General features: G+C 40.3%; 1 protein-coding gene across 2 annotated transcripts in view; it reads left to right on the top strand.

The window, feature by feature from the left end:
• Positions 1-26,338, top strand: part of WDR26 (WD repeat domain 26) — a 57,734-nt gene that overhangs the window by 21,676 nt on the left and 9,720 nt on the right. For both annotated transcript variants that reach the window (XM_049776472.1, XM_049776471.1), the window contains exons 7-13: positions 686-824; positions 9,164-9,304; positions 12,376-12,495; positions 16,708-16,853; positions 17,153-17,231; positions 17,503-17,632; positions 25,951-26,136. In XM_049776472.1, coding sequence (XP_049632429.1) covers positions 686-824; positions 9,164-9,304; positions 12,376-12,495; positions 16,708-16,853; positions 17,153-17,231; positions 17,503-17,632; positions 25,951-26,136 — 941 coding nt within the window. The remainder of the gene's footprint in view (positions 1-685; positions 825-9,163; positions 9,305-12,375; positions 12,496-16,707; positions 16,854-17,152; positions 17,232-17,502; positions 17,633-25,950; positions 26,137-26,338) is intronic.

The raw sequence follows: 26,338 nt of genomic DNA, 5'->3' as shown, positions 1-26,338 counted from the left end.
GCTTTATATACATAGTTAACGAATCCACTTCTATAGAATTTTTGGTGCAAGTGAATATATTCTATAGATGCTAGTTATATCTCCTTTAAAATCCTGCAAAGGGGGGGGGGGATGAATTGTAATTGAAGTAGTTTTTAAATTGCTGACTTAAAATTGCATTGATTAATGGGGATTAAAAGAGACTATAGGAGGTCCCAAAATTTGCTTTGCATGCTATAGACCCAGGTTTGATGCCCAGTAGCACATTTGGTCCCCCAAGCATCACCAGGGATCATTCCTGAGTAGAGAGCCAGGAGTAAACCCAATCACTATATGGTGTGACACTCCCCAACTCAAAGATTAAATATGCAGGGGTGACGCAATAGCACAGCAGTAGGGCATTTGCCTTGCATGTTGCTGACCTGGGATGGACCCAGGTTCAATCCCCAGCATCCCATATAGTCTCCCGAGGCTGCCAGGAGTGATTTCTGAGCACAGAGCCAGGAATGACCCCTGAGTACCACCAGGTATAGTCCTCCTACCCCCCCCCCCCAAAAAAAAAAAAACAAATGAAAAATGTGCAAATGAGTTTTTTTGCATCTTATTTTGAAATTTTTTGAGTTCTAACTTTATTATATAACTTTTTCATTTTTATATCTATAATATAATCTATTCTAGATAATTATGTGTGACTTGTTTGTTTTAGGAGGCAGTTCCCGTGTTATACTCAGCAGATACTTACTGAGCATTGTAATGAAGTATGGTTCTGTAAATTCTCTAATGATGGCACTAAACTAGCAACAGGATCTAAAGATACTACAGTTATCATATGGCAAGTTGATCCGGTATGTATACTCCAGTATAAATGTTTAGATTATTGCAAGAGGTCATTTTCTGAGTACTTTTAACATATCGTAGTAGTATTATATGTTAATATAGTGGGTTTTTTTCATAAACTGTTGTTTAGATGATATAAATAGGTAAATGTCAACACTGAGTGTTATTTGTGACTTTTCTAACTCAATGTATATATTAATCTTTTTAAATAACTGAGGTATTCACATTACTTGATTTCTGAAATATATTGCCAATTCTGTCCTAAGTGGGGGTCAGAGCAATAGTACAGCAGACAGAATACTTGCCTTGGAAGTGACTGACCAACACAATAGCAGCCTGGCAGGTGGCCGACCTGGGTTTGATCCTGGCATCTCATATGGTCCCTTGAGCCTTCCAGGAGCAGTTTCTTGAGCTCAGCCAGGGGTGAGCACCACAAGTATGGCAAAAATAATAATAATAATAATAATAATAATATTAAAAATGGCTGATCTGTGTTCAATCCCCAGTAGCGCATATGGTGTCCAGAACCTCCCATGATCGATCCATGGGCCCTACTGGTATGGCCTAAACTCCCTCCTCCCCCTCCAAAGTAAATTCTTTCATAATTTAGAAGATTGTAATTATACCATCTTGCCTCTAAAATGGTTGTGCAGTTTATGGAAATTCTGTTCCTTTGTGGCATCATGTTCCCGCTCCAACAGTGACACATGCATAGAAAAGCATTATATTCCAAATTTAGAATTTACTCTAAAGCCAGGTCTGTCTTTTTACTAGGTGTCATACAGATTTGAAGAATTCATTGTTTTCATATACTTCAGCCAGCTGAATATCAAGCAAAGTAGTACGTGACATCACATAGGTTAAGGAATTAAATCTAATTTAGAAGTCACTCACTTAAAATGAAGTAAATAATCTCATTTAAAGTTTATAATTAGGAGGCCAGAGTGATATAGTACAGCAAGTAGGGCAACCAACCAGGGTTTAGTACCCAGTATCATATCGTCAGTCCCCTGAGCTCTACCAGTAGTGATTCCTGAGCACAGAACTAGGATTAAGCCCTAAGTAAAGCCAGCTGTGGGCTCCCCCAAGAAAAGAAATAAAGTTTATAATTAGTCTATGATATTAGCCCAAAAGAAAATTTTTAGGAGTTTTTTTTATAGGATTTGTTGTGGGGATGGACACATTTGGTATCACTTCAAAATAGTTTCCTGAGCCAGAGTGATAGCATAGCAGGTAGAGTATTTGCCTTGCACATGACCTACCTGGGTTCTGGGTTCAATCCCAGAACCATACAATCCCAAGCCCACCAGTGGTGATCTCTTGAGAGCAGAGGCAGGATTAATCCCAGAGCACAATTTCGTGCAGCCCACAAAAAAAAAAAAAAAAAAAAAAATAGTTTTGCTAACAGTACTCAGAGGACTATCTGATGCCAGGGTGATAGCATGCAAAACATCCCTTTTGCACTTTGAGCTTTCTCTCCCATCCCCAAAATGGAATTCTGAACTCCTCTGTTGAAAAATAGAAAAAAAGGAGCCATAGAAGGAAGTTTTTGTTTTTGTTTTATGAAAGAAGAGAATCAAATTTGAGAGAATATAAATTCTTACCTATAATATAATGAAATACAGATAAGTATAAATACATAAAACCTACATTATATTTGACATTTGCATTGGCACAGCAATTATTTTAAATTTTGTAGGGTTTGTTCGTGTTTGTATTATAGCACCATGATTCACCAAGTTGTTCATAATATAGTTGTTTCCGGCAGTCATTATTTCAACATCAATACCACTAGTGTGACCTTTCCACCAATGATCCAGTTTCCCAGCCACCCCTCAAGTTTGCCCCCCCTACAGGGCACAAATTTACTTCATACTGTTTGTTACAACACAATGGAATTATTAAAAAAAAAAAATCAGTTGAGGGGACTGGAACAATAGCACAGCGGGTAAGATGCCTGCCTTGCACATGACTGATCCATATGACATCCCATATGATCCCCTGAACCTACAGGAGTGATTCCTGAGCACAGAACCTGGAGTAACTCCTCAGCACCACCAGTTGTGGCCCAAAAACAAAAGAAAAAAAAAGGATAAGTTGGACCAGAGATACAACATACAGTACAGTGGTTAGGCACTTGTGTACTTGGCCTTGCGCACAGCCAACCCAGGTTCGATATCCTACATCCTATGTAGTCCCCCAAGCACTGCCAGAAAATATTCCTGAGCATAGAGCCAGAATTAAGCCACGAGCATTGCTGGGTGTGACCCAGAAGCAAAACTGAAGTAACAGATTAGTAAAAGTCAGCTTGAGATCATTGTTATTACATCTCACAATGGAGTTACTATCTGTTGTCTGGGGATTTACTGGGCTTGTTGAGGCTAGTTGAACCTTGTTTTTGCCTTGTTTTTGAGCTTGGTGGTCTCTTCTATGCAGCTTTCCCATCAGATTTGCAGCACAGCATTTTCTTTTATTATTATTATTATTATTATTATTATTATTATTATTATTATTATTATTAATTTTTGGTACCCTGGTCGTCTGCAGTCCTGTGATCTTATAAAAGTCTCCTCAGTAATTTTTGTGGGAAAGCTGTTGACTTTGGCACTATACCCACAGGCCTCTGAGATAACTCTGCCATGATCAAGAGTAACCATTTAGTACGAGGAGTTTGAACCTAGATCTCCTGCTTGTAAAGCATATTCTACAGCCCATTGAGCTCTCTTTCCAGCCTAGATTGTTTTAAATGCATAAACCAAAGTATATAGGAATGAGAGATGTAGGTTATCAATTTTACTTACCTTGTATGTATTAGTCCCTGGATTCAGCTGCTAGCTCCATCAAAAGGGAAAAAAAGAAAACCCAACTATATAATTATATATATTCATTGCAAAGGAAACATTTATGTTAAAGTACTTATCACAATAGTTATAAACAGGCACATTTTATTTTTATTAACATGTTAAATAAGATTTATCTTTAGTATAGTAATTATCAGTACTAAAGAAGTAATAAGTATAGGGCCCGGAGAGATAGCACAGCGGTGTTTGCCGCAGCAAGCAGCTGATCCAGGACCAAAGGTGATTGGTTCGAATCCCGGTGTCCCATATGGTCCCCCGTACCTGCCAGGAGCTATTTCTGAGCAGACAGCCAGGAGTAACCCTTGAGCACTGCCGGGTGTGACCCAAAAAAAACAAAACAAAAACAAAACAAAACAAAAAAAAAGAAGTAATAAGTATAAATAAAATTTGAGGTACCTGTAGCAACTGTAATATATAAAAATATCTTGCTATTTCTATTAGCAATCTTCAAAATACTAAGTAAGAATAAGCTTACTCTTATACATGATGCATTGTCTGAAACTATAATCTTGATTTGGGATTGAGTTTCAGCCTGTATTTGTTGAAAATACGTGCATTTTGGGCCTGGAGAGATAGCACAGCGGCGTTTGCCTTGCAAGCAGCCGATCCAGGACCAAAGGTGGTTGGTTTGAATCCCAGTGTCCCATATGGTCCCCCGTGCCTGCCAGGAGCTATTTCTGAGCAGACAGCCAGGAGTAACCCCTGAGCACTGCCGGGTGTGGCCCAAAAACCAAAAAAAAAATGCATTTTATTACTGGATGATTTCTTGTAAATTTCAGGCTAAGAACTTTAATAAATGGAATATACAATTTATTTAATTTTTAATAATATCTTTATTTAAGCTCCATGATTACAAACATGATTAGAGTTGGTTTCAGTCACAAAAAGAATATACCCCCCTTCACCAGTGTAACTTTCTGCCCACCATCTCCCTCCTCCCCCATTCCCTGACTGTATTCAAGACAGACATTCTACTTCTCTCACTCATTAACATTGTCATGCTATGGGGCAGGAGCAATAGCACAGTGGTAAGGTGTTTGCCTTGCATGTGACCAACATAGGACTGACGGTGGGTGGTTCAAATCCCGGCATCCCATATGGTTCCCTATGCCTGCCAGGGGCGATATCTGAGCACAGAGCCAGGAGTAGCCCCTGAGCACCACCGGGTGTGACCCAGAAACCAAAAAAAAAAAAAAAAAAAAATCGCCATGATAGTTGTGTTTCTCTATCTGATCTCACCACTCTCTGTGGTAAGCCCTATATGTGGCCCGTCCTTTATTGTCTCTGGCCATTATTTCAATAATGTCTTTTTATTTTTCTTAAAACCCATAGATGAGTAAGACTATTCTGTGTCTATCTCTCTCCCTATGACTTCATTCAGAATAATAGTTTCCATGTGCATCCATGGAATATACAAGTTAGAAAAAGAAATAAGATGTGAAACTAGGGGCCAGAGAGATAGCATGCAGAAGGACGGTGGTTCGAATCCTGGCATCCCATATGGTCCCCTGAGCGCTGCCGGGTGTGACCCAAAAACCATTAAAAAATGTGAAACTTAATTTTGGGGCCAGAGAATAGTACAGCAGTGGGGCATTTATTTGCCTTGCATGCGGCTGACCTGGGATGGACACAGTTCAATTCCTGGCATCCCATATGGTCCCCCATGCCTGCCAGGAGTGATTTCTGATCTGGGTGTGACCCCCCCCAAAAAAAAAGACTTAACTATATTAAGTTGTATATAAAATATGAAAGCAAAAAAGAGTTGTGTGAGTAGGATTTTCTCATTTGAGCCTTGCTGTGCCTTACAGAGGTAGAAAGGAAAGAAGCTTCAAGGAAGAATGGGACCTTCTCTTGCCCTCTTGTACTTAAAAAAGAGAATATAGGAGTAAGGCTAAGAACAAGAAATAAAAGACAAATAGTTTTGCCTTTGAGTACTTTGAAAGAGTTGTATTTTCACTCAGCCCTTATTTACAAGATGTCTGAAAGGAAAGCAATTATTTGCAAGATGTCTGAAAAGAATACATTAGTATCAAAACTGCTTTAAGTTTTTTCCTAAAGCAGAGATTTTTTTTTTCTTTAGTACTTTCCTTTTTTCCTTTAGTACTTTCCTTGAGTTTCTTCCCCTTAGCAAGTATTTATCGGGCACTTGCAAGACAGAATGAGCAGATGATAATAAAACAATATTTGTTCTGCTAGAGCTCAAAGAACTCCTGCTGGTACTGGGAAACAAGGAAAAGTAAAGACAAAACAAGTCTTAGAGTGAAAGAGTAAAATAATTGGTGAGACTAGTTAGGACTGGCCTTTGACTAAAGGAAAATATGGCTTAACTGAGCATTTAGGTGGTTTGGTGGAAAAGATTTTGTAATCTGGGGGGTGAGGTTCATGAAGTAAGTTAAATGAAGCTAAAAGGAAGAATGTTTACCTAGTCACCTCTGTTTTGAGCAAAGTAAAGTGGATTCTATGAGTGCTACTTTTATTTTCAGTAAATAGGTTAGTTAGTATAGAAACAGTGAATTTATGAGAATCTAATGTTAAGATTTCTGTTTAATTTCAATGTTACCATTTATACAAATTTTTCTTATTAATATTCATGAAACACCTTTTCAGTTAAATACTTACAAAGTAGTTTGCTGTAAGTTTAGAAACAGATCTCTATACATATGAAGTATTACTACTAGAAAGGAGTTTATTTCTAGGAGATTATAAACTATTCTGAAAGACATGGCCTATTTATGAAATTACACAGGATACTTTGACCTAATGACATTGTGATATAATACAAATATCTTCTACCAACGAAGAATCAGAAGTAGCTACATTATTAACTAATTGAGTTTGTTGAAATGGTGTTGAGTGAGTGATGAGATTTCTTCAGGATCAAAGACAAAACAAAATAAACACATTTGGCTTATCATGGACTTTATTTTTGGCTACATCCAGCGGTGCTTAGAGCTGATTCTAGGTTCTGCATTCAGGAATGACTGTTGGCTCAGAGGACCATATGTACTGCAGGGAATCAGTCAGATTGTTAATGTGCAAGGCAAGCACCTTTCCTACTGTACTATTTCTGGCCCCAATCGCTGACATTTCTGAGGGAAAAATTACAAGCTTACTTTAATCAGAATAGTTCCCAGCCTACTTCTAACTTGCCATTTGAATTGTACCCAGACTCAGTACTGTCTCGATGAGTTTTCAAACCAATGACTGAACCTTAACGTTGCATTTTCTCACTTACCTATAACCAAAGCCTGGCTTCCTCTTGTTCTTTTTCGCATTTATGTCCTCTTAAAAGCCTGGAACTATATCGTTGAATGTTTCCTAGTCGTGCTGTTATGTCAATTTTATGACCCAAATATATTTTATACTTGTTTGGGGGGGGGGAGGAGTTACTGGTGATCCATACCTGATAGTGCCAAGGGTCACTACCAGCAGTACTCAGAGAACCATGCAGTGCCAGAGTTTGAGTCCTAACCTTCCAAATACAAAATAAACACTTAGTCTTTTAGAATTTTCCCCCACGGAGTGTTAAGGGTTACTCCTGCCTCTGTGCTCTGGAATTACTCCTGGAGATGATCTGGAGAACGTATGGAATACCAGTGATTGAACCACGTTGGCCACATGCAAGGCAAGAATGCTAACCACTGTGCTATTTCTCTGGCCCCCAGTACTCCATTTCTTGTCTTCACTATAGCAAACATGTTGGAATCCAGAGAATTACCTTGTACAGCAATTATGGTGCTTACCTTGCATGCAGCTAACCCAGGTTCCACAGAAATTATACCTGGCAGTGCTGGGTGCACCATATGTGATGCTGGGGATCAAACCTGAGTCAGCCATGTAAAAACAAGGAAAATGACATACCCATTGTACTATTGCTCCAGTCCCCTTAGCTTAAAGATGCCAACTTCCCCATCTCTGTCACTTGATATTTATGTTTATACTCTGCAATTTATCTTACTCAACTCTGATGTTATAATCTGGCAGCTCACTTTCAAATGCCCGTATACCTTCCCCATTTTCCTCCCGAGACTATAAACAAAGGCAGATCTCTAAACTTTTATCTTCTGAGCAGCAGAAATTGTCTATTAATGAGGGTTAGAATTATGGTTTTGAATAATGCTAATGTCAATTGGCACTAAATAATGCAGTTTTGGTGGTGAAAATATAAAATGATGCAGTCCCTTGGAAAACAGGTTGGCAATTTTCAGATTTTAAGAATAAGTATCAGTAACAGTCTGACATATATATATATGCCCAAGAGAAATAAACATAGGTGTGATGAGCTAGCTCAGTGAACTGGAGTACATTCTTTGTATACAAGAGCTCCAGATGTGGTGTCCATTATTTATAATAGCCAGAAATAAACTGGTAGAGCACCATATCTTGTTTGCTGTACTATCCTTTCAGCTCCTTCACAGATCTCTAACAAAACAAAAATAAAATTAAAAAAAAAATTATTTTTAGGGGCCGGAGAGATAGCACAGCAGTAAGGCATTTGCCTTGCATGCAGAAGGACAGTGGTTCGAATCCCAGCATTTCATATGACCCCCCCGAGCCTGCCGGGTGCGATTTTTGAGCATAGAGCCAGGAGTAGCCTCCTGTGAAGGAGCTGAAAGGATAGTATAATAAGTAAGGTACTCTTGCTTTGCTTGCCACCAACACTGGTTCGATCCCATGCCCCCATATATTCCAGCAAAATTAAAAAAAAAAGTTTTCCAAGACTTCTTGTATTGTCTTACATTCCTATCTAGCATGCAATGTTTAGTAGATGTTGCAGCAAGAATAAATTTATGAGCTGGAGAAACAGCCTGTCTTGCACATACTGACCTCGGTTCAGTCCCCATGGAGGCACATTTTCACTTGTCCCTCAAGTCCACCAAGAGTAACCCCTGAGTGTTGAGCCAAGAGAAAGCCCTGAGCACATTTGCGGGGGAGTGGGGAGAGTTCATGAAACACCTTCGAACTTTAGATACGGGGCAAAGAATTAAAATCTAAAAACAACCTCAGATTTCTTTATCAAAGAACATCTTTGTGGGTTTTTGCTTGTGTGTTGGTTTTTGGGGCCACACCTGGCAGCGCTCAGGAGTTACTCTGGCTCTTCGCTCAGAAATCATTCATGGGGACTGGAGAGATAGCATGGAGGTAGGGCATTTGTCTTGCATGCAGAAGGACAGTGGTTCGAATCCCACATGGTCCCCCAAGCCTGCCAGGAGTGTCCCCTGAGCGCTGCCGGGTGTGACCCTCCCCCCCCCCCAACCAAAATGAAAAGAAATCACTTATGGCAGGCTCAGGAACCAAATGGGATGATGGGATGCCAGGGATCGAACCCACATCAGTCCCAGGTTGGCAGTGTGCAAGGCAATCATCCTGCTGCTGTACTCTCACTCCGGCCCCTTTGTGGTTATTTAAATTCTTAAGTTAATATGCAAAAAGGCAATGACTTAAAAGGATCAAAGATAACAGTTTTGTATTTTTTTTCTCCTTAGGATACACACCTACTAAAATTGCTTAAAACATTAGAAGGACATGCTTACGGTGTTTCATACATTGCTTGGAGCCCAGATGACAACTATCTTGTTGCTTGTGGCCCGGATGACTGCTCTGAGCTTTGGCTTTGGAATGTACAAGTGAGCAAGTTTCATCCTTGCTTTAATCTTTTAAGTATAGTCATATTCTACTTCATTTTCATAGTCATGAAAAATGTGTTTTTGATTTGTAGAACAGAGCCAGCCTACCTAAGTTACTATAATTGGTCTTTTGTAAAAGTTCATTCTTTAAAAAATCCCAAGTTTTTATACAGTATTTAGTATTTTGTTTGTTTAGTATTCTGTTTGAACATAATGAGTTTTTGAAAGAATTATCAAAGCATAATTTCAAAAATTTATACATCTGTAAAATTCATATTACTTGCTGTGATATTTTTACCTCAATAAATTCTAAAATGTAATAGTTATAAAATTGTTTATTTCAAATGTAAAAACATTGGTATTTAATTTTTTCATTATTTCACAATTTCCTTGCTAAAATATCTCCATACTAATAATGTTTTGGAAATGATAAAGTTACAATTCAAAAAATGTATTTAATTCTCTATATGCTGTCTGTTTAGATTTCTTATATTTTAGCCCCCAAATATTCAGGGCCATACATTAAAATGTGCATGTGTGGGCTGGAGTGGTGGCGGAAGCCGAAAGTCTTGAGCGCTAGCCTAGGACGGACCAGTTCAGTCCCCCAGTGTCCCATATGGTCCCCCAAGCCAGGAGCGATTTTTGAACACATAGTCAGGAGTAACTCCTGAGCGTCACTGGGTGTGTCTGAAAAAAAAAAGTGTGCATGTGATGGGGATCAAATTTTGAGTCTGTGAACTTAAGTTAATTTTTTCTGAGTGAATCAAATATAAAGATAGCATAAAGAACATAATGGTAATGACTACTACCTATATGTTCTGTAATTCTACTGTTTAAAAGTAAGCTTGCTACTTACTGCTCAGTCATTTGTTTAGGTCTCAACTGTAGCATTTAATTTAAATGTGAAATTAAAAGAAAGATAAAACAACCTGTATACCTACCATCCTCAGCTGAACAACTATCATTTTGTTCTATTTTGTGTGTGCATAATTGCCTATAAATATGCATATGTACCTAGCATTTATCTATACTCAAAACATTTCAAAGAAGATTAAGATATTTAAGCACTCCTATTAAAAGTGACATTCTTCTTGTATAGCAAGTACAATTTTTTAAGTAATCTGAATATGACATAATTTCATAACTTTAAAAAACTGACTATTCCGGGGCCGGAGAGATAGCATGGAGGTAAGGAGTTTGCCTTGCATGCAGAAGGACAGTGGTTCGAATCCCGGCATCCCATATGGTCCCCTGAGCCTGCCAGGAGCGATTTCTGAGTGTAGACCAGGAGTAACCCCTGAGCACTGCCGGGTGTAACCCAATATCAAAAAAGAAAAAAAAAACGTTACTTATGCCATTGTTATCTGATTCTTGGTTTAATCAGTATAACCAGTGTTAATATTTGTGATTGAGTTCAAGGAGGTAGCAAAGCACACAATAGAATCAACTTTTCTCTATAGAACCTGTTTGAGGTGAGTGTGACCTGAAAAACAAAATTACTTTCCCTCAATAGAAAGAAATGCTTATAGTGTCGGTGGTGTCCTCCTTTGAATCAGTTGTGAATCTCTGGGTAGTTACGCTATGATCTAGCTTACATGTTTTATTATTCATGACTTTCTAGACTTGTTCTAAAAGAATTCTTTGTTTTCAGATCGTACCTTTATATTTTTAGGTAACTAGGTTATTAATGAATAGCCTCATAGACTCAAGTATCCTGAGCATAGCAGAAAAAAAGGGGGGGGGCATATACCTACTTTCAGAACTTGGTGTTTTAACATATTATGGATAGAAAATACTAAGAACTTGGTTTACATGTGTTTATACTTTACACTTTATTTTAACTGTTGTTACTATCAAGCAATCCAAAAGGATACCAGTAGTGGAGTAGGACTAAGGTTGCTGGTTTTCTCAGTGAAAGGGAGACTTCTTGTTTTCTATTTTTATGCCCTCTTGCTTTTATTATTTGGCCCCATTTTCTGATCATACACTTTGTTTTCACTCTTTTTTTTTTTTTTTACTTTTGATTACCCATTTCTCACAGGAAAATTATGCCCATGTACTTTTTATTATATCAAGGGCAACTATTATCTCTCAGATCCAGTTTCTAAAACATGAACAAAGTGGAATCAAGACTAGATTAAATGGTAGGTGTCTACATTCTAAGTTGGATAACTTAGGAAAAAAAATAATAGGAGTATATATGAGGGTTGGAACCACTAAATAGTTGGGAATGCTTTTTAGAATGATTCTGCTAAATAAAGTTCCTCTTTCTTTGAATACTGAATACTTTCTAATTGACAAAGCTATATATTAGAAAAAACTCATTACTCTTACCTTCTCTGCTATGTTTTGAGCATCTTATATATGAAATTTAATACATTTAGGCTGTCTACAGCCTTGGCTTATTTTAAGAACATGAGAACTTGGAATAAGTGTATAGTCTGGGGTTTTTATATAGACTTTAGAAATTGCATGTTAAGGGCCCGGAGAGATAGCACAGCAGCTTGCCTTGCAAGCAGCCTATCCAGGACCAAAGGTGGTTGGTTTGAATCCCGGTGTCCCATATGGTCCACCGTGCCTGCCAGGAGCTAATTCTGAGCAGACAGCCAGGAGTAACCCCTGAGCATCGCCGGTGTGGCCCAAAAACCAAAAAAAAAAAAAAAAAAAAAAAAAAATTGCATGTTAAGTTTTTGTGAATTTTGAGTTTATTATATGTCAACATAGTTTAAGTCCTTAATCTTCTGAATCTTGTATTCCTTTATTGCAAGACCTATAAAAACAATTCATTTCTTGGGTCTGGAGCGACAGTACAGTGGGTAGTGTGTTTTCCTTGCACATGGTCAACCTCGTTCAATCCTCGGCATCCCATATGGTCCTCCAGGAGTCATGCCTGAGTGCAGAGCCAAGAGTAACCTGAGCACCACTGGGTGTGTCCCAAAAGCTATAAAAAAAAAAATTTCTTTCTTTAGAAATACCTAACTAACCCCCAATTACCTTTGTCTTTTTTTCTTGACATATTTCCTCTAGAGGGGTATCTTGAACTTCTTATCTACTGTTTTATTTCCTTGTAGACTGGGGAGCTAAGGACAAAAATGAGCCAGTCTCATGAAGATAGTTTAACAAGTGTGGCTTGGAATCCAGATGGGAAACGCTTTGTGACTGGAGGTCAGCGTGGGCAGTTCTACCAGTGTGTAAGTATTTAGTACTCCCTTTCAATTGTCTGCCTAATGAAAAACATTTTGTTTTGAATTTAGTTGATGTATATTATAAAAGATAAACACTACCCAGTAGAACTTTCTTTTGAGCAGAACTATAGGGTTGGTTGGTTTTAGATTTAGTAAGACTTTTTAAAATATTTTACTGCACGTAAATACTGGTTTAGTACTAGGGATTCACTCTGACTCTGCTGGGGGACCTTACATTGCCTGTGTGCAAAGTTCCAGGCCATTATGCTCCCTTTCTGTCCCATATTTTTTTTTTATGGATAATTTGACTTCATTCTTTTTTTTTTATATATAATTTTTATTTTGACCATATTGGCTTAAATATCTTTCATAGTAGTATTTTAGGTACATATTAACATTGAATCAGGGAAATTACCATCACATCATTGTCCTTTCACCCCCCCCCCCATTCCCATCCTGCATCCTATTTCCCCCATCCTCACCCCCCGGGCTGCTAGACTAGGTGGTCCCCTCTGTGTCTAGCTTACTATAAAGTGAATACTATATCTGTTTGGTCCTGGTGCCCTCCCTTATTTCCCCTGTTTGAGAGTCGGAACTAGATAGTTCAAGTTATGTGGTTTTGTTTAAAGAAGAGAAAAGCTGGGGCCGGCGAGGTGGCGCTGAAGGTAAGGTGTGTCTGCCTTGCAAGCGCTAGCCAAAGAAGGACCGTGGTTCGATCCCCCGATCCCCCGGAGTCCCATATGGTTCCCCCCAGCCAGGGGCAATTTCTGAGCGCTTAGCCAGGAGTAACTCTTGAGCATCAAAAGGGTGTGGCCCGAAAAACCAAAAAAAAAAAAAAAAAAAAAGAGAGAGAGAGAGAAAAGCAATAAAGTGGGGTAAAAATCAAATAAAAAATCAAAAAAAAAAAATCAAAAATGGGTGTAGTCCTTCTAGAGAGGCTCTCAACCTCAGTTTGAGAGAGGTCTGTCCCATGTTTTTTTATTTAAGCAATTTAAATGTACAAAATAAGGGTTTTTTTGGGTTTTGTTTTTTGAGCCACACCCAGTAACGATCAGGGGTTACTCCAGGCTATGTGCTCAGAAATCACTCCTGGCTTGGAGGACCATATGGGATACCGGGGAATCGAATCCCGTCTGTCCTGTCTGCATGTAAGCCCTACTGCTGTGCCATTGTTCCACCCCCTACAAAATAAGTTTTTTGTGGGTTTTGTTTTTTTGTTTTGTTTTGGAGCCATACTCAATTGTGCTCAGGATTTACTACTGGTTCTACACTTAGGGATCATTCCTGATGGGGTCAGGAAATCATATGAGGTGCTGGGAATCAAACTTAGGTTGGCTACATGCAAATGCCCTACCTGCTATATGAACTCTCTGGCCCCCGAGATTATATTTTTAGTACTTTATTTCTCTTGGTTTTGCCCGTCAAAAATATGCATTTTAAAGAATGCTGAATTTTATGTATAAACTATCTTAAATATCTGAGAAATAAAAGTGATGAAGAATGCCATCAGAAAACATTTTATTCTTTTATTTCATCGATGCCTGCCTTGTTAATCTTCAGATTTTGAAAAGATAAGAATAGGTAAAAAGGGGCCAGAGAGATAGCATGGAGGTAAGGCATTTGCCTTTCATGCAGGAGGTCATCAGTTCGAATCCCGGCGCCCCATATGGTCCTCTGTGCCTGCCAGGAGCAATTTCTGAGCGTGGAGCCAGAAATAACCCCTGAGCACTGCCGGGTGTGACCCAAAAACCACAAAAAAAAAAAAAAAAAAAAGAATAGGTAAAAAGGAAGTCTTGAGCCAGAGAGATAGCATGGGGGTAAGGCGTTTGCCTTGCATGTGTAAGGATGGTGGTTGGGGCCCAGAGAGATAGCACAGCGGCGTTTGCCTTGCAAGCAGCCGATCCAGGACCAAAGGTGGTTGGTTCGAATCCCAGTGTCCCCCCGTGCCTGCCAGGAGCTATTTCTGAGCAGACAGCCAGGAGTAACCCCTGAGCACTGCCCGGTGTGGCCCAAAAAGAAAAACCAAAAAAAAAAAAGGATGGTGGTTCGAATTCCGGCATCCCATATGGGTCCCCCGAGCCTGCCAGGAGCAATTTCTGGCGTAGAGTCAGGAGCAACCCCTGAGCGCTTTCAGGCGTGACCCCAAAACAAACAAACAAAAGGAAGTCTTGAGATAAGACAAGGTAGAGTATGACAGAAATGGAGTATCGTACTGCCTGTGTAGATTCTGTCTCATCACTGGTACCCATAAGCACTTTCAGATCCCCGCCCCAGTTTTTCTTTATGGTGCTAGGAATTGAACCCAGATCTTGTGTGTGTAGAGCATGTGCTTTACACCCCTAAAACCACATCCCCAGCCACCATATTTTTTTGGTTTGGGGGCCATACCTGACAATGCTTGAAGGCTCAGGGTTGGGGTGGTGGTCACTCTCCTTGGTGCTTAGATACCCTGCAGCACTAACAATGAAGCCCAGGGCTCTCGAATGCAGAGCAATACTCTATCTTATTGAGCTCTCTCTAGCCCCCTAGATTTATTTTAAGACTAAAATTTTACCAAATCACTCAGTGTAGCTGAAGATCACATCATAAAAGCTTACGTAGGAGGTATGGAGAGAGCTCTAAAGACACATGCTTTGTATGAGGAGTGCATGATCCCCTGCACAGCATGGTCCTAAAGTGTAATTTAAATGTCAGGATGCAAGATCTGGTAGTCCTCTATTTGTAGAATGGGAATGGGGGTGCCTTTGACAGCTTCAAATAGACTTGAGTAATTATCCTAACAATGTGGATACATAAAGTATGTTACAAATTTGATTAAATACTTTTTTGTTTGGTTTGTTTCAGTTCTGTTCAGGGTTTACTTTTGACCTTGCAATCAGAGGGTAATTCCTGGCAGGGCTTGGGACTATATGTTATGCCGAGAATTAAATCTAGGTTAGCTGCATGTAAGGCAAGTGCCCTACCCACTGTACTATCACTCCGGTGCTCATCAAGTGTTTTAAAACATGTAACAAAAGGGGCTTAAAAAACTGAAGTACATCTTAAACCTTCGTAAGTTACCACACTTTAAAAAAAAAAAAAAAAAAACACCGAGGTACATACTTTTCATATAGGAGACTTTCATGGGCTTGGTTCCTGGCACTGTCCCGGTTCCTAAGCACCACTGTTGTTGCCCCAAAACCAAAAATAAAGTAATAAGATGCATAACAAATTCCTAAGTTCTGGGCCCGAAGAGATAGCACAGCGGCTTTTGCAAGCCTTGCAAACAGCCAGCCGATCCAGGATCAAAGGTGATTGGTTCGAATCCTGGTGTCCCACATGGTCCCTCGTGCCTGCCAGGAGCTATTTCTGAGCAGACAGCCAGGAGTAACCCTGAGCATCTCCGGGTGTGACCCAAAAACAAAACAAACAAACAAACAAAAAAAAAAGAACAAATTCCTAAGTTCTATAGCTACTAATGTTTTAGGGGGTATTTTGGTTTTGGTGGGGTTTTTTTGTTTTGTTTTGGTGGGGTTTTTGGGTCACACCTGACAGTGCTCAGGGGTACTCCTGGCTCTGCACTCAGAAATCGCTCCTGGCAGTCTTTTTTTTTTTGGGGGGGGGTCACACCCGTTTGACGCTCAGGGGTTACTCCTGGCTATGCGCTCAAAAATCGCCCCTGGCTTGGGGGACCATATGGGACACCGGGGGATCGAACCGCGGTCCGTCATACGCTAGCGCTTGCAAGGCAGACACCTTACCTCTAGCGCCACCTTCCCGGCCCCAGCTCCTGGCAATCTTAGGAACCAAATGGGATACCGGTTACTGAACCACTGTCAGTCCTGGGCCAGTCGCGTGCAAGGCAAATGCCCTACCACTGTGCTATCTCTCTGGCCCCATATTTTAATATTTTTATATGATCTGGAGTATATGAAAAATTACAGTAATATTTGAATCTTTTCCTAATAATAAAGCCTTTATTTTACATTTGAGAACCTATGAAGGTTATTAGAAGAAAGGTAAATGTTCAGATCTCTTTGCCCCTTCCCTACAGATATTGTAATACAATTTTTATCTATTCATATTTTTATAATTAAAATCACTTAGGAAACAGGTAAGTTGGAATCTTTTCAAGAGATAGTTACTTTAAATAAGATTTTGCTAAGTAAATCTTCTGGATTTTTATTTTCTCCACACTGTTTAGCAGAGAAGTAAAGTACTGGTTTTTCTCCTGCTCAGGATTTAGATGGCAATCTCCTTGACTCCTGGGAAGGAGTGAGAGTGCAATGCCTTTGGTGCTTGAGTGACGGGAAGACTGTTCTGGCATCAGATACACACCAGCGCATTCGGGGATATAACTTCGAAGACCTTACAGATAGGAATATGTAACTATTCTTTTATTCCTATGACAAGACATTTACTCAAAGTATAGTATAATGTGTGGTTTACTTTCAGAAGGAAATTTTTATTGTGCTTTATTTAGAGTTTGATTTTAGTTTGTATAGCAAATTAGATTGTTGGTAAAGTAGGGTACTTAGTAGTCAACTTTTACTTGATTGAAATACAATGCATAACAGTGTTTTCAGACAAAATTGTAGTGCTTAAACTCATGTTTTCTATTTTGATCATTAGAATGATTTTTTTTTTAAGTAGATTGACTTAACAAAATAATTTCTGGTTGCAGAGTTCAAGAAGATCATCCCATAATGTCTTTTACTATTTCAAAGAATGGCCGATTAGCTTTGTTAAATGTAGCAACTCAGGTAAGCTTATTAATATAATTCTCAGAAGAAAATATAGTTTAGTTTAAATTGTGGGTTTTTTTTCCCTGACTATATGCATATATACACAGAAATATTTCTAATTATTCAAATACTGCATTTAAGTATATAGAAATATCATCAAATGAACTAGAACTTTGTTATTGGATATAAATAGAGAATAAAAAATGTTTATAAGCAAAAAGGAGAGTCATAAGATAGCATTTTCTGGAATTGAAGTTTAAGAAATACCTATATCCTTTTCTGCTTGCAGGGAGTTCATTTATGGGACTTGCAAGACAGAGTTTTAGTAAGAAAGTATCAAGGTGTTACACAAGGGTTTTATACAATTCATTCATGTTTTGGAGGCCATAATGAAGACTTCATCGCTAGCGGCAGTGAAGGTAAATAATTCGTGTTTACTCAGTTCACTTAATGGTGGGCCTGTTGATTCTTTCCAATTGGGAAGATAGTCATTTGTCTCCAAGCAAATTTGAGGCATGAGATTTAAAATAGTTATTTCCTGGGGCCGGAGAGATAGCATGGAGGTAAGGTGTTTGCCTTTCATGCAGGAGGTCATCGGTTCGAATCCCGGCGTCCCATATGGTCCCCGTGCCTGCCAGGAGCAATTTCTGAACCTGGACCCAGGAATAACCCCTGAGCACTGCCGGGTGTGACCCAAAAACCACACACACACACACACACACAAAAAAAATAGTTATTTCCTAAAAAGTATTAATAAATTATTAGTGCCGGGGCCGGGCGGTGGCGCTGGAGGTAAGGTGCCTGCCTTGCCTGCGCTAGCCTAGGATAGACCGCAGTTCGATCCCCCGGCGTCCTGTATGGTCCCCCAAGAAGCCAGGAGCAACTTCTGAGCACATAGCCAGCAGTAACCCCTGAGCGTCACAGGGTGTGGCCCAAAAACCAAAAAAACAAACAAACAAACAAAAAATTATTAGTGCCCTTTCCTTGTGAAATAATACCAAAGGAAAAATTTGGTGTTTGCAAGTTAACTCAAAGATGCTTTGCATGTAGAAGGCCCAAGTGCTCTGTGCTGCTTGGTTTCCCAGCACTACCAGGAAGGACTCTCGGGCACAGAGTTGTGTGTGCATCTTTCCCTTTACCCCCCAAAAAATAAAACAATGAAAAAAAGTTCTTAAATACATTAAAGTGCTGCTTCATGAATCTGATGGTTTTCTGAGGTTAGTAGTATCTATAAAGTTATGGTTTATTATGGTAGGCATAACTGACTATAGTTAAGTCCAGAATCTCCTTAGAGGGCAAAGAGTTACTTCTTGCTGTGAGCTCAGTAATTATTCCTGGCAGGTTTGGGGAACCATATAGGATGTTAGGGATCAACCCCGGGTCAGCCTATCCACTGTGCTATCATTCCGGCCCCTCTACTACTTTTTCAAATAAACTTTCCTTACATCAGTTTTCAAACTCAATGTTAGTCTAATTTGCAACTTAGATGTTTTTTTTGTTTTTGTTTTTTTTTTTTTTTTTTTTTTTGGTTTTTGGGCCACACCCGGCGGTGCTCAGGGGTTACTCCTGGCTGTCTGCTCAGAAACAGCTCCTGGCAGGCACGGGGGACCATATGGGACACCGGGATTCGAACCAACCACCTTTGGTCCTGGATCGGCTGCTTGCAAGGCAAACGCCGCTGTGCTATCTCTCCGGGCCCTGCAACTTAGATGTTTAAAAGTACAGCCGTTAGGCACATTCCTGCATTGCGTGTGACCTGGATTCAATTCCTGGTACCATGTTGATCTGACTTTTTCCAAGTACAGCCCCAGAGGTGCCCAAGCATTGCCCAGTTGGCCCAGCCAAGCTCCATAGGCCCCAAACTTTATAGCATCCTCTGCTTGGATTGAACTACATGCTCAACCCACCAAAAACTGCTCATCAGACACCTGGACTTCCTGAGCACTTTTATTTGGCCGGGTGGGGGGGAGGGAGGGGGGCAAAACCCAGGTGACGCTCAGGGGTTACTCCTGGCTCTGTGCTCAGAAATTGCTCCTGGAAATTTCCTGGGGGACCATATGGGACGCCTGGAGATCAACACAATGTTTTCCATCCTTTGTCAGTCAAACGCCCTACCACTGTGCCACCACTCCAGTCCCTCTGAGCATTTTTTTTTTAAGACAGAAGCAAACAGTGGCAAAATGTTAGAAATTTTCATTCAACTCTTTGTATTTGGTTTGGAGGCTACTTCAAGGTCAGTGCTTGGGGATCTTAGGCAGTGTTGAAGTAACCATGTGGTACCAGGGATCCTGTATGCAGAACATGCTGAGAGCCCTTTGAACTGTCTCCCCAGATCCTAAACACACTTTAAGTATTCACTATACAAACTTACTACTAGGGGGCTGGAGAGATAGCATGGAGGTAAAGCGTTTGCCTTTCATGCAAGAGGTCATCGGTTCGAATCCCAGTGTCCCATATGGTCCCCCGTGCCTGCCAGGAGCAATTTCTGAGCATGGAGCCAGGAGTAACCCCTGAGCACTGCCGGGTGTGACCCAAAAACCACAAAAAAAAAAAAAAACAAACTTACTACTAATTGTACTTATTAAAGTCACTTTTTAAAACATTTCCTATAGTTTGGGATGGGGGTTTGGTTTCATTTTGGGGCCACACTGAGCAGTCTTGAATACCAGGGCCTCTGAGTGAGCGTGCTATACTGGGGATCTAGTTCAGGGTCAGCTGCATGCAAAGCAAGGCCTTGACCCCTGCACTGTCAACTCTCCACCCTTGGATATAGTTTTACAAGATAAACCAAAAAATCAAATTATGCTGGAGGGGCCAGGCGGTGGTGCTAGAGGTAAGGTGCCTGCCTTGCCTGCGCTAGCCTAGGACAGACCGCGGTTCGATCCCCCGGTGTCCCATATGGTCCCCCAAGCCAGGAGTGACTTCTGAGTGCATAGCCAGGAGTAACCCCTGAGCGTCACTGGGTGTGGCCCAAAAACCAAAAAAAAAAAAAAATTATGCTGGAAAACATTTTTGCAGTGTTTTTATTATATGTTTACTATTCCTGTCTTAATGAGGATAACAAAATGATACTTTTTTTCTGTGTTTATAAAATACATTTAAGGATTAGGACAAAGAGAAGCATTTAAGAATTTAGGTTTAAATATTGAAGTGTTAGGATTTATTTTTTTTTTCCTTTTGCCAAAAAAATTACATGAAATTGAACAGTAGTTGTTAGGTAGTAATTGTGAAATCATTTCTCTCTCTCTCCTCTTTCCTCTCTCTCTCTCTTCTCTCTCCTCTCTCTCTCCTCTCTCTCTCCTCTCTCCTCTCTCTCTCTCTCTCTCTCCCCCCCCCTCTCTCTCCCCCTCTCTCTCTGTTTTGTTTTTGAGCCACACCCTGTGACACTCAGGAGCTACTCCTGGCAATGTGCTCAGAAATCGCTCCAGGCTTGGGGGACCATATGGGAACCAGGGGATAGAACCGAGGTCTGTCCTAGGCTAGTGCAGGCAAGGCAGGCGCCTTACCGCTTGCACCACCGCTCTGGCCCTGTGAAATCACTTCTTTCTAATCAAAATTTTCTTTTCAGTCACTTTCCTTCAGATTCTTTATATTATATAGTCTTTATAAAAAGACTTGCTTTCTAACTTTACCTTCTTGAGAACTCTCTCCATGTAGTCTATTCACTCAGCTTTTCCCATTAATCATGCTTCACTATTTCCTGGAGCCAGATTATAAATAATATGTATAATAAAGATGCTTAAGATATGTGACTACCATTTATCCCTAGTAAAGTCAAACTTTTTTTTTTTTTTTTTTTTTTTGGTTTTTGGGCCACACCCGTTTGACACTCAGGGGTTACTCCTGGCTATGTGCTCAGAAATCGCCCCTGGCTTGGGGGGACCATATGGGACGCCGGGGGATCGAACCGCGGTCCTTCCTTGGCTAGCGCTTGCAAGGCAGACACCTTACCTCCAGCGCCACCTACCCGGCCCCAAGTCAAACTATTTTTAAAAATCTAAGCTAACATACAACTAAGCCTGAAGAATAAATAAATGTGATTAAATAACATTCTGTTTAGGTCTAATGATGAAACATGACTGAACTTATAGTAAGTGTTCTGTGATTCTCTCAGAACTCTCAGGTACAACCAAAAGGAGGGAAAGCGGGTCAGTGCAATAGGACAAACAGGAAGGCATGTTGGTGTAAGCTGAGCAGTGTCGAATGTGGGGAGAAAAGAGAGATGTTCTCTTGATTTAGGTGGTTTCGAATGGTTCTAAAGTTACTGGACAACAGTTGGGTAAAGTAAATGTATTTTCTCAAGACAACGAAAGAACTTTATCATTTATGAGGAATATAATCCAAGGATTCTCCAAGTTTTAGGTTAGGTATTTGTGGGCCAAAGAAAGATAGTAACAGGTCTAAAGCACTTATTTACATATGTCCAACTTGCTGTTCAATATCCAGCTCTGCTTGCCAGAAGTGCTGCAGGAGCACAGCCAAGGTGAACTGTGCGCACTGCTCACTATGGCCTAAAAATCAAATGTCTATATACCAGCCATTATAACAGCATTATGGAAACCTTTTCCCAAAAATTTAGTGTCATTATTCAAGCTCTTTTTTTTTTTTTGGTTTTTGGGTCACACCTGGTGGCGCTCAGGGAACCATATGGGATGCCAGGATTCGAAACAATGACCTTCTGCATGAAAGGCAAACCCCTACCTCCATACTATCTCTCCAGCCCCGCAAGCTTCTTTTTCTAACCATATGTAGAAAAGTAACTTTTACATAGATATAAGTACTAGGTTCCTAAATTGTTAACAGCAAGTAGAGCTAGATTGGTAAAGCCAGAAATTCTGACCATGACTACTTAAAGCCTTTTTCTTTTCCATCTCTTCAACAAATGTCTTTCTTTGGATAGATGATAGATGTTTACAAAAACATTTTTATCCAAATATAGACAGGTTTGTGTTGTGTAATACATTTCATGCTTAGTAATCTTATTTATAGACTTACTCAGTTTAAGGTAGAACAGATAATCTACTCTTTTTATATTGTACCTTAATTAAATGCAAGGAAAAAATTATTAAAAATTGCTGAACACGGCTGGAGAGATAGCATGGAGGAAAGGCATTTGTCTTGCAATGCAGAAGGTCGGTGGTTTGAATCCCAGCATCCCATATGGTCCCCTGAGCCTGCCAGGATCGATTTTTTTTTTGGTTTTTGGACCACACCTGGCAACGCTCAGGGGTTACTCCTGGCTCTCTGCTCAGAAATCACTCCTGGCAGGCACAGGGGACCATATGGGATGCTGTACTATCTCTCTGGCCCCCAGGATCGATCTCTGAGCATAGAGCCAGGAGTAACTCCTGAGCACTACCGGGTATGACCCAAAAACAAAACAACAACAAAAAATTGCTGAACAAATACCTTTAAAGGCAGGTTTAAGTTCACTTCTTTTATAAGTGCATTTTAAAAAGAGATAGTATGGTAATAATATCTAGAGATAGTAGATAAAAGGTTCAGGAGGACCAGTCCATGGTAGGAAGCTTGCTACAAATAGTGGAGCAGTGCAGTTAGGGTAGAGAAAGGATCACTGTGACAGTGATACTTGGAACTGATCACTCTGGACAAGAATGGGTGCTGAACGAGAAAAGTGATTATGAACGGTACTCCTTCATTAACAGTAGTGCAAACCAGTGTCTAAAAGGAAAAGGGGGAGAGAGAGAGAGGTATAATGCCTGCCCCAGAGGCAAGTGGGACGGAGGGGAGACTGAGGACATTGGTGGTAGGAAGTGTGTGGGTGAAGGCTGGTGTACATTTTAAGATAGAAAATCATGTACAACTTTTAGTCATGTTGTTGTTGGCTTTATTTGGGGAGGGGGACTGTTGGGCCACACCCTGCGGCACTCGGGGTACTCCTGGCTCTTCACTCAGAAACCGCTCCTGGCAGACTTGGAAGACCATACAGGATGTTGGGCATTGAACCCAGGTCCATCCTGGATCGGTCACATGCAAGGCATTTTGCCCTACTATTGTGCTGTCTCTCTGGCCCCTGGTGTTGGTGTTTAAATAAAAGGGGTGAGGAGTGTCTTGGTGTGCAAAATGTTTAAATGCAAGCCTTTTTTTTTTTTAATTGGTTTTGGGGCCACACCCAGAAATGCTATTGGTTTTGTGCTCAGAAATCATTCCAGACAAACTTGGGTGACCACATGGGATGCCAGTGTAAGGCATGTTAAGTTAAGCATCCTACCTGCTGTACTATGTCTCTGATCCTTAGGCTGATTTTGTTTGTTTATTTGTTTGTTTTTTGGGCCACACCTGGTGACGCTCAGGTGTTATTCCTGGCTATGAGCTCAGAAATCTCTTCTGGTGTTATCATATGAGAGGCGGGTGTGTGTGTGGGTGTGGGTGTGATCATATGAGAGGCGGGTGTGTGTGTGTGTGTGTGTGTGTGTGTGTGTGTGTGTGTGTGTGTGTGTGTGTACCATGGTCTCCTAAGTTAGCTGCATGCAAGGCAAGTGTGTGTGTGTGTGTGTGTGTGTGTGTGTGTGTGTGTGTGTGTGTGTGTGTGTGTGTGTGTGTTTGAACTGTGGTCTCTCCTAAGTTAGCTGCATGCAAGGCAAATTCCCTACCACTTGTGCCACTGCTTCTTTGGTTTTTTGGTTTTGGGTTTTGGCCCACACCTGGTGTTGCTCAGGGGTTACTCCTGGCTGTCTGCTCAGAAATAGCTCCTGGCAGGCACGGGGGACCATATGGGACACCGGGATTCGAACCAACCACCTTTGGTCCTGGATCGTCTACTTGCAAGGCAAATGCCGCTGTGCTATCTCTCCGGGCCCACTTATTTCTTTTTTACCATAAATTTATTAACTTTACACTATCAAGTGTACTGAAAGAGCAACTTTGACTTCATAATGGATCAATCTGCCATCACTTTCTTTATCCTAACATGGTAAAATAAGTATTAATTCTCAGATACAAAGTTGGGTGTCTTGTCACAAAATTATACAACGGGGGCCAGAGCAATAGCACAACAGGTAAGGCATTTGCTTTGCATGTGGCCTACCTGGGTTCTATCCCCAGCATCCCATATGGCCCCCAATCCTGACAGGAATACTTTCTGAGTGCACTGCAGTGTTGCCCAAACAAAATTATACAACCAAAATTATAAACCAAAGTTATACAACGATTCACTAATGGGACTAAAGAGTCATGAATTTCCTGGCTCTAGCACCTCGCTTATGATGATACAAGTCAGACAATTATCTAGGTCTAGTAGGTAACTCTTGAGCAGGACACCTGAATTTGCTTATAGTTCCCACATTTATTATCTTTTTTTTATAAGAAGGTTACTTAACTTTAGTTACTGTTCACTAAAAGGACATAAGCTAAAAAGAAGTAGAGAGTTATAGGGGTAAATATAGTTATAGGGGTAAGAAGTAAGCCCTGTGCACAGCCAACTGCAGCCCAATCCTCACCCCTACAAAAAGTGGGATGGAATATAAGAGTACCACTTCATAGATAATATATCTACAAGATGACTATCCCTTTCATCTTCATTTACATCAACATTCCCAGCCCTTTTAGACCTATAGGCATCTGTTTGCGATCCAGTAATCAAAGAACACTGGTTTATTTCTTAGACCTTGACTGTGAACATTACTCGTGTATCAGAATGTTGCAGGTAGACTATGTTGACTTATTGAGAGTTGATCACAGTGGGGGATATAACTGGCACAAAATGACTTTTTAGAACCAGAGAGACAGCACAACTGTAGGGAGTTTGCCTTGCACGTGACCGATCCAGGAAGGCCGGTGATTCAAATCCCAGCATCCTATATGGTCCCCCTCATGCCAGCCAGGAGCAATTTCTGAGCTCAGAGCCAGGAGTAAACCCTGAGACCTCCAGCTGTGACCCAAAAACCAAAACCCCCACCCAAAAAAAGGCTTTTATATAAAGTACCATATATACTCAAGTATAAGCTGACTCCCCCTAATTTTACCCTAAGAACTGGGGAAACTTAATGACTCGAGTATAAGCCGAGGTGGAAAATGCAGCAGCCACTGGTAAATTTCAAAAATAAAAATATATACTCAAAACAGTTAAAATAATTGAGGAATCAGTAGGTTTAATGTTTTTCAATATTTATTGCTAAAGAAAAACTGTAAACTAGCAACAATAACTTTAAAACTAAAACTTTAAATAAAGTGCAGAAAACCATAGCTTAACAGGTAATCAAGCTAAATCACAAAGGTTAAAATCCTTCAAAACTGGATTCCTCCTCATCTGTATGTCCAAACAGCTCCAGCTGTATCTGATGTGAGGGTATCAGCATAGACATTGTCATCACTGATTTTGCAAATATCATCTCTGTTGCCGGTCTCATACAAAGCGCAGAATATTGTGGGTTAAATAATTCAGTGGCACACAGTTCAGTTCAGCTGCCTACCTCTTCAGCTCAGCCACGACTTGTGGACTGAGCTGAAGCACCGCCCCCTCCAGCAGACGGCAGAAGACGACTGGAGACTACATGCATGAGCACTGAATCAAAGAATCTATATGACCCAAGTATAAGCCAAGTTTGGGTTTTTGGGCACAAATTTTGTGCTGGAAAAACTTGGCTTATACTCAAGTATATAGCTATTTGTGTTAAATTTATTCTCCCCTTAAGTCTAATAGTCAAGTCATTTATGTTACATGTATCAAGTAATAAGATTACTTTGTTAATGTTTCTATGAAATACTCTTTATCCAGATCACAAGGTTTACATCTGGCACAAACGTAGTGAACTGCCCATTGCAGAGCTGACAGGGCATACGCGTACAGTAAACTGTGTGAGCTGGAACCCACAGATTCCATCCATGATGGCCAGCGCCTCAGATGACGGCACTGTTAGAATATGGGGACCAGCACCTTTTATAGACCACCAGAATATTGAAGGTAACATCATCGTATATTTTTATTTCTCCAAATGAAGCATCACCCTGCTTATTGAAAAATCATAGCACTTTTAATAAGCATTGCTTGAATAAAATGAAAATAGTTTTTTTCCCACAAAAGGACTTTAGTCTTAAGATAGTGATGGATTTTGTTTTGTTTCATTGGTGACAATGGAAAGTCTGAGTTATGCAGTGTGTCATCT

Source organism: Suncus etruscus, chromosome 7 (assembly GCF_024139225.1).
Source record: "Suncus etruscus isolate mSunEtr1 chromosome 7, mSunEtr1.pri.cur, whole genome shotgun sequence".
Taxonomy (NCBI): Eukaryota; Metazoa; Chordata; class Mammalia; order Eulipotyphla; family Soricidae; genus Suncus; species Suncus etruscus.
The sequence above is the reverse complement of the archived record's forward strand: the minus strand, read 5'-3'. Positions and strand labels throughout refer to the sequence as shown.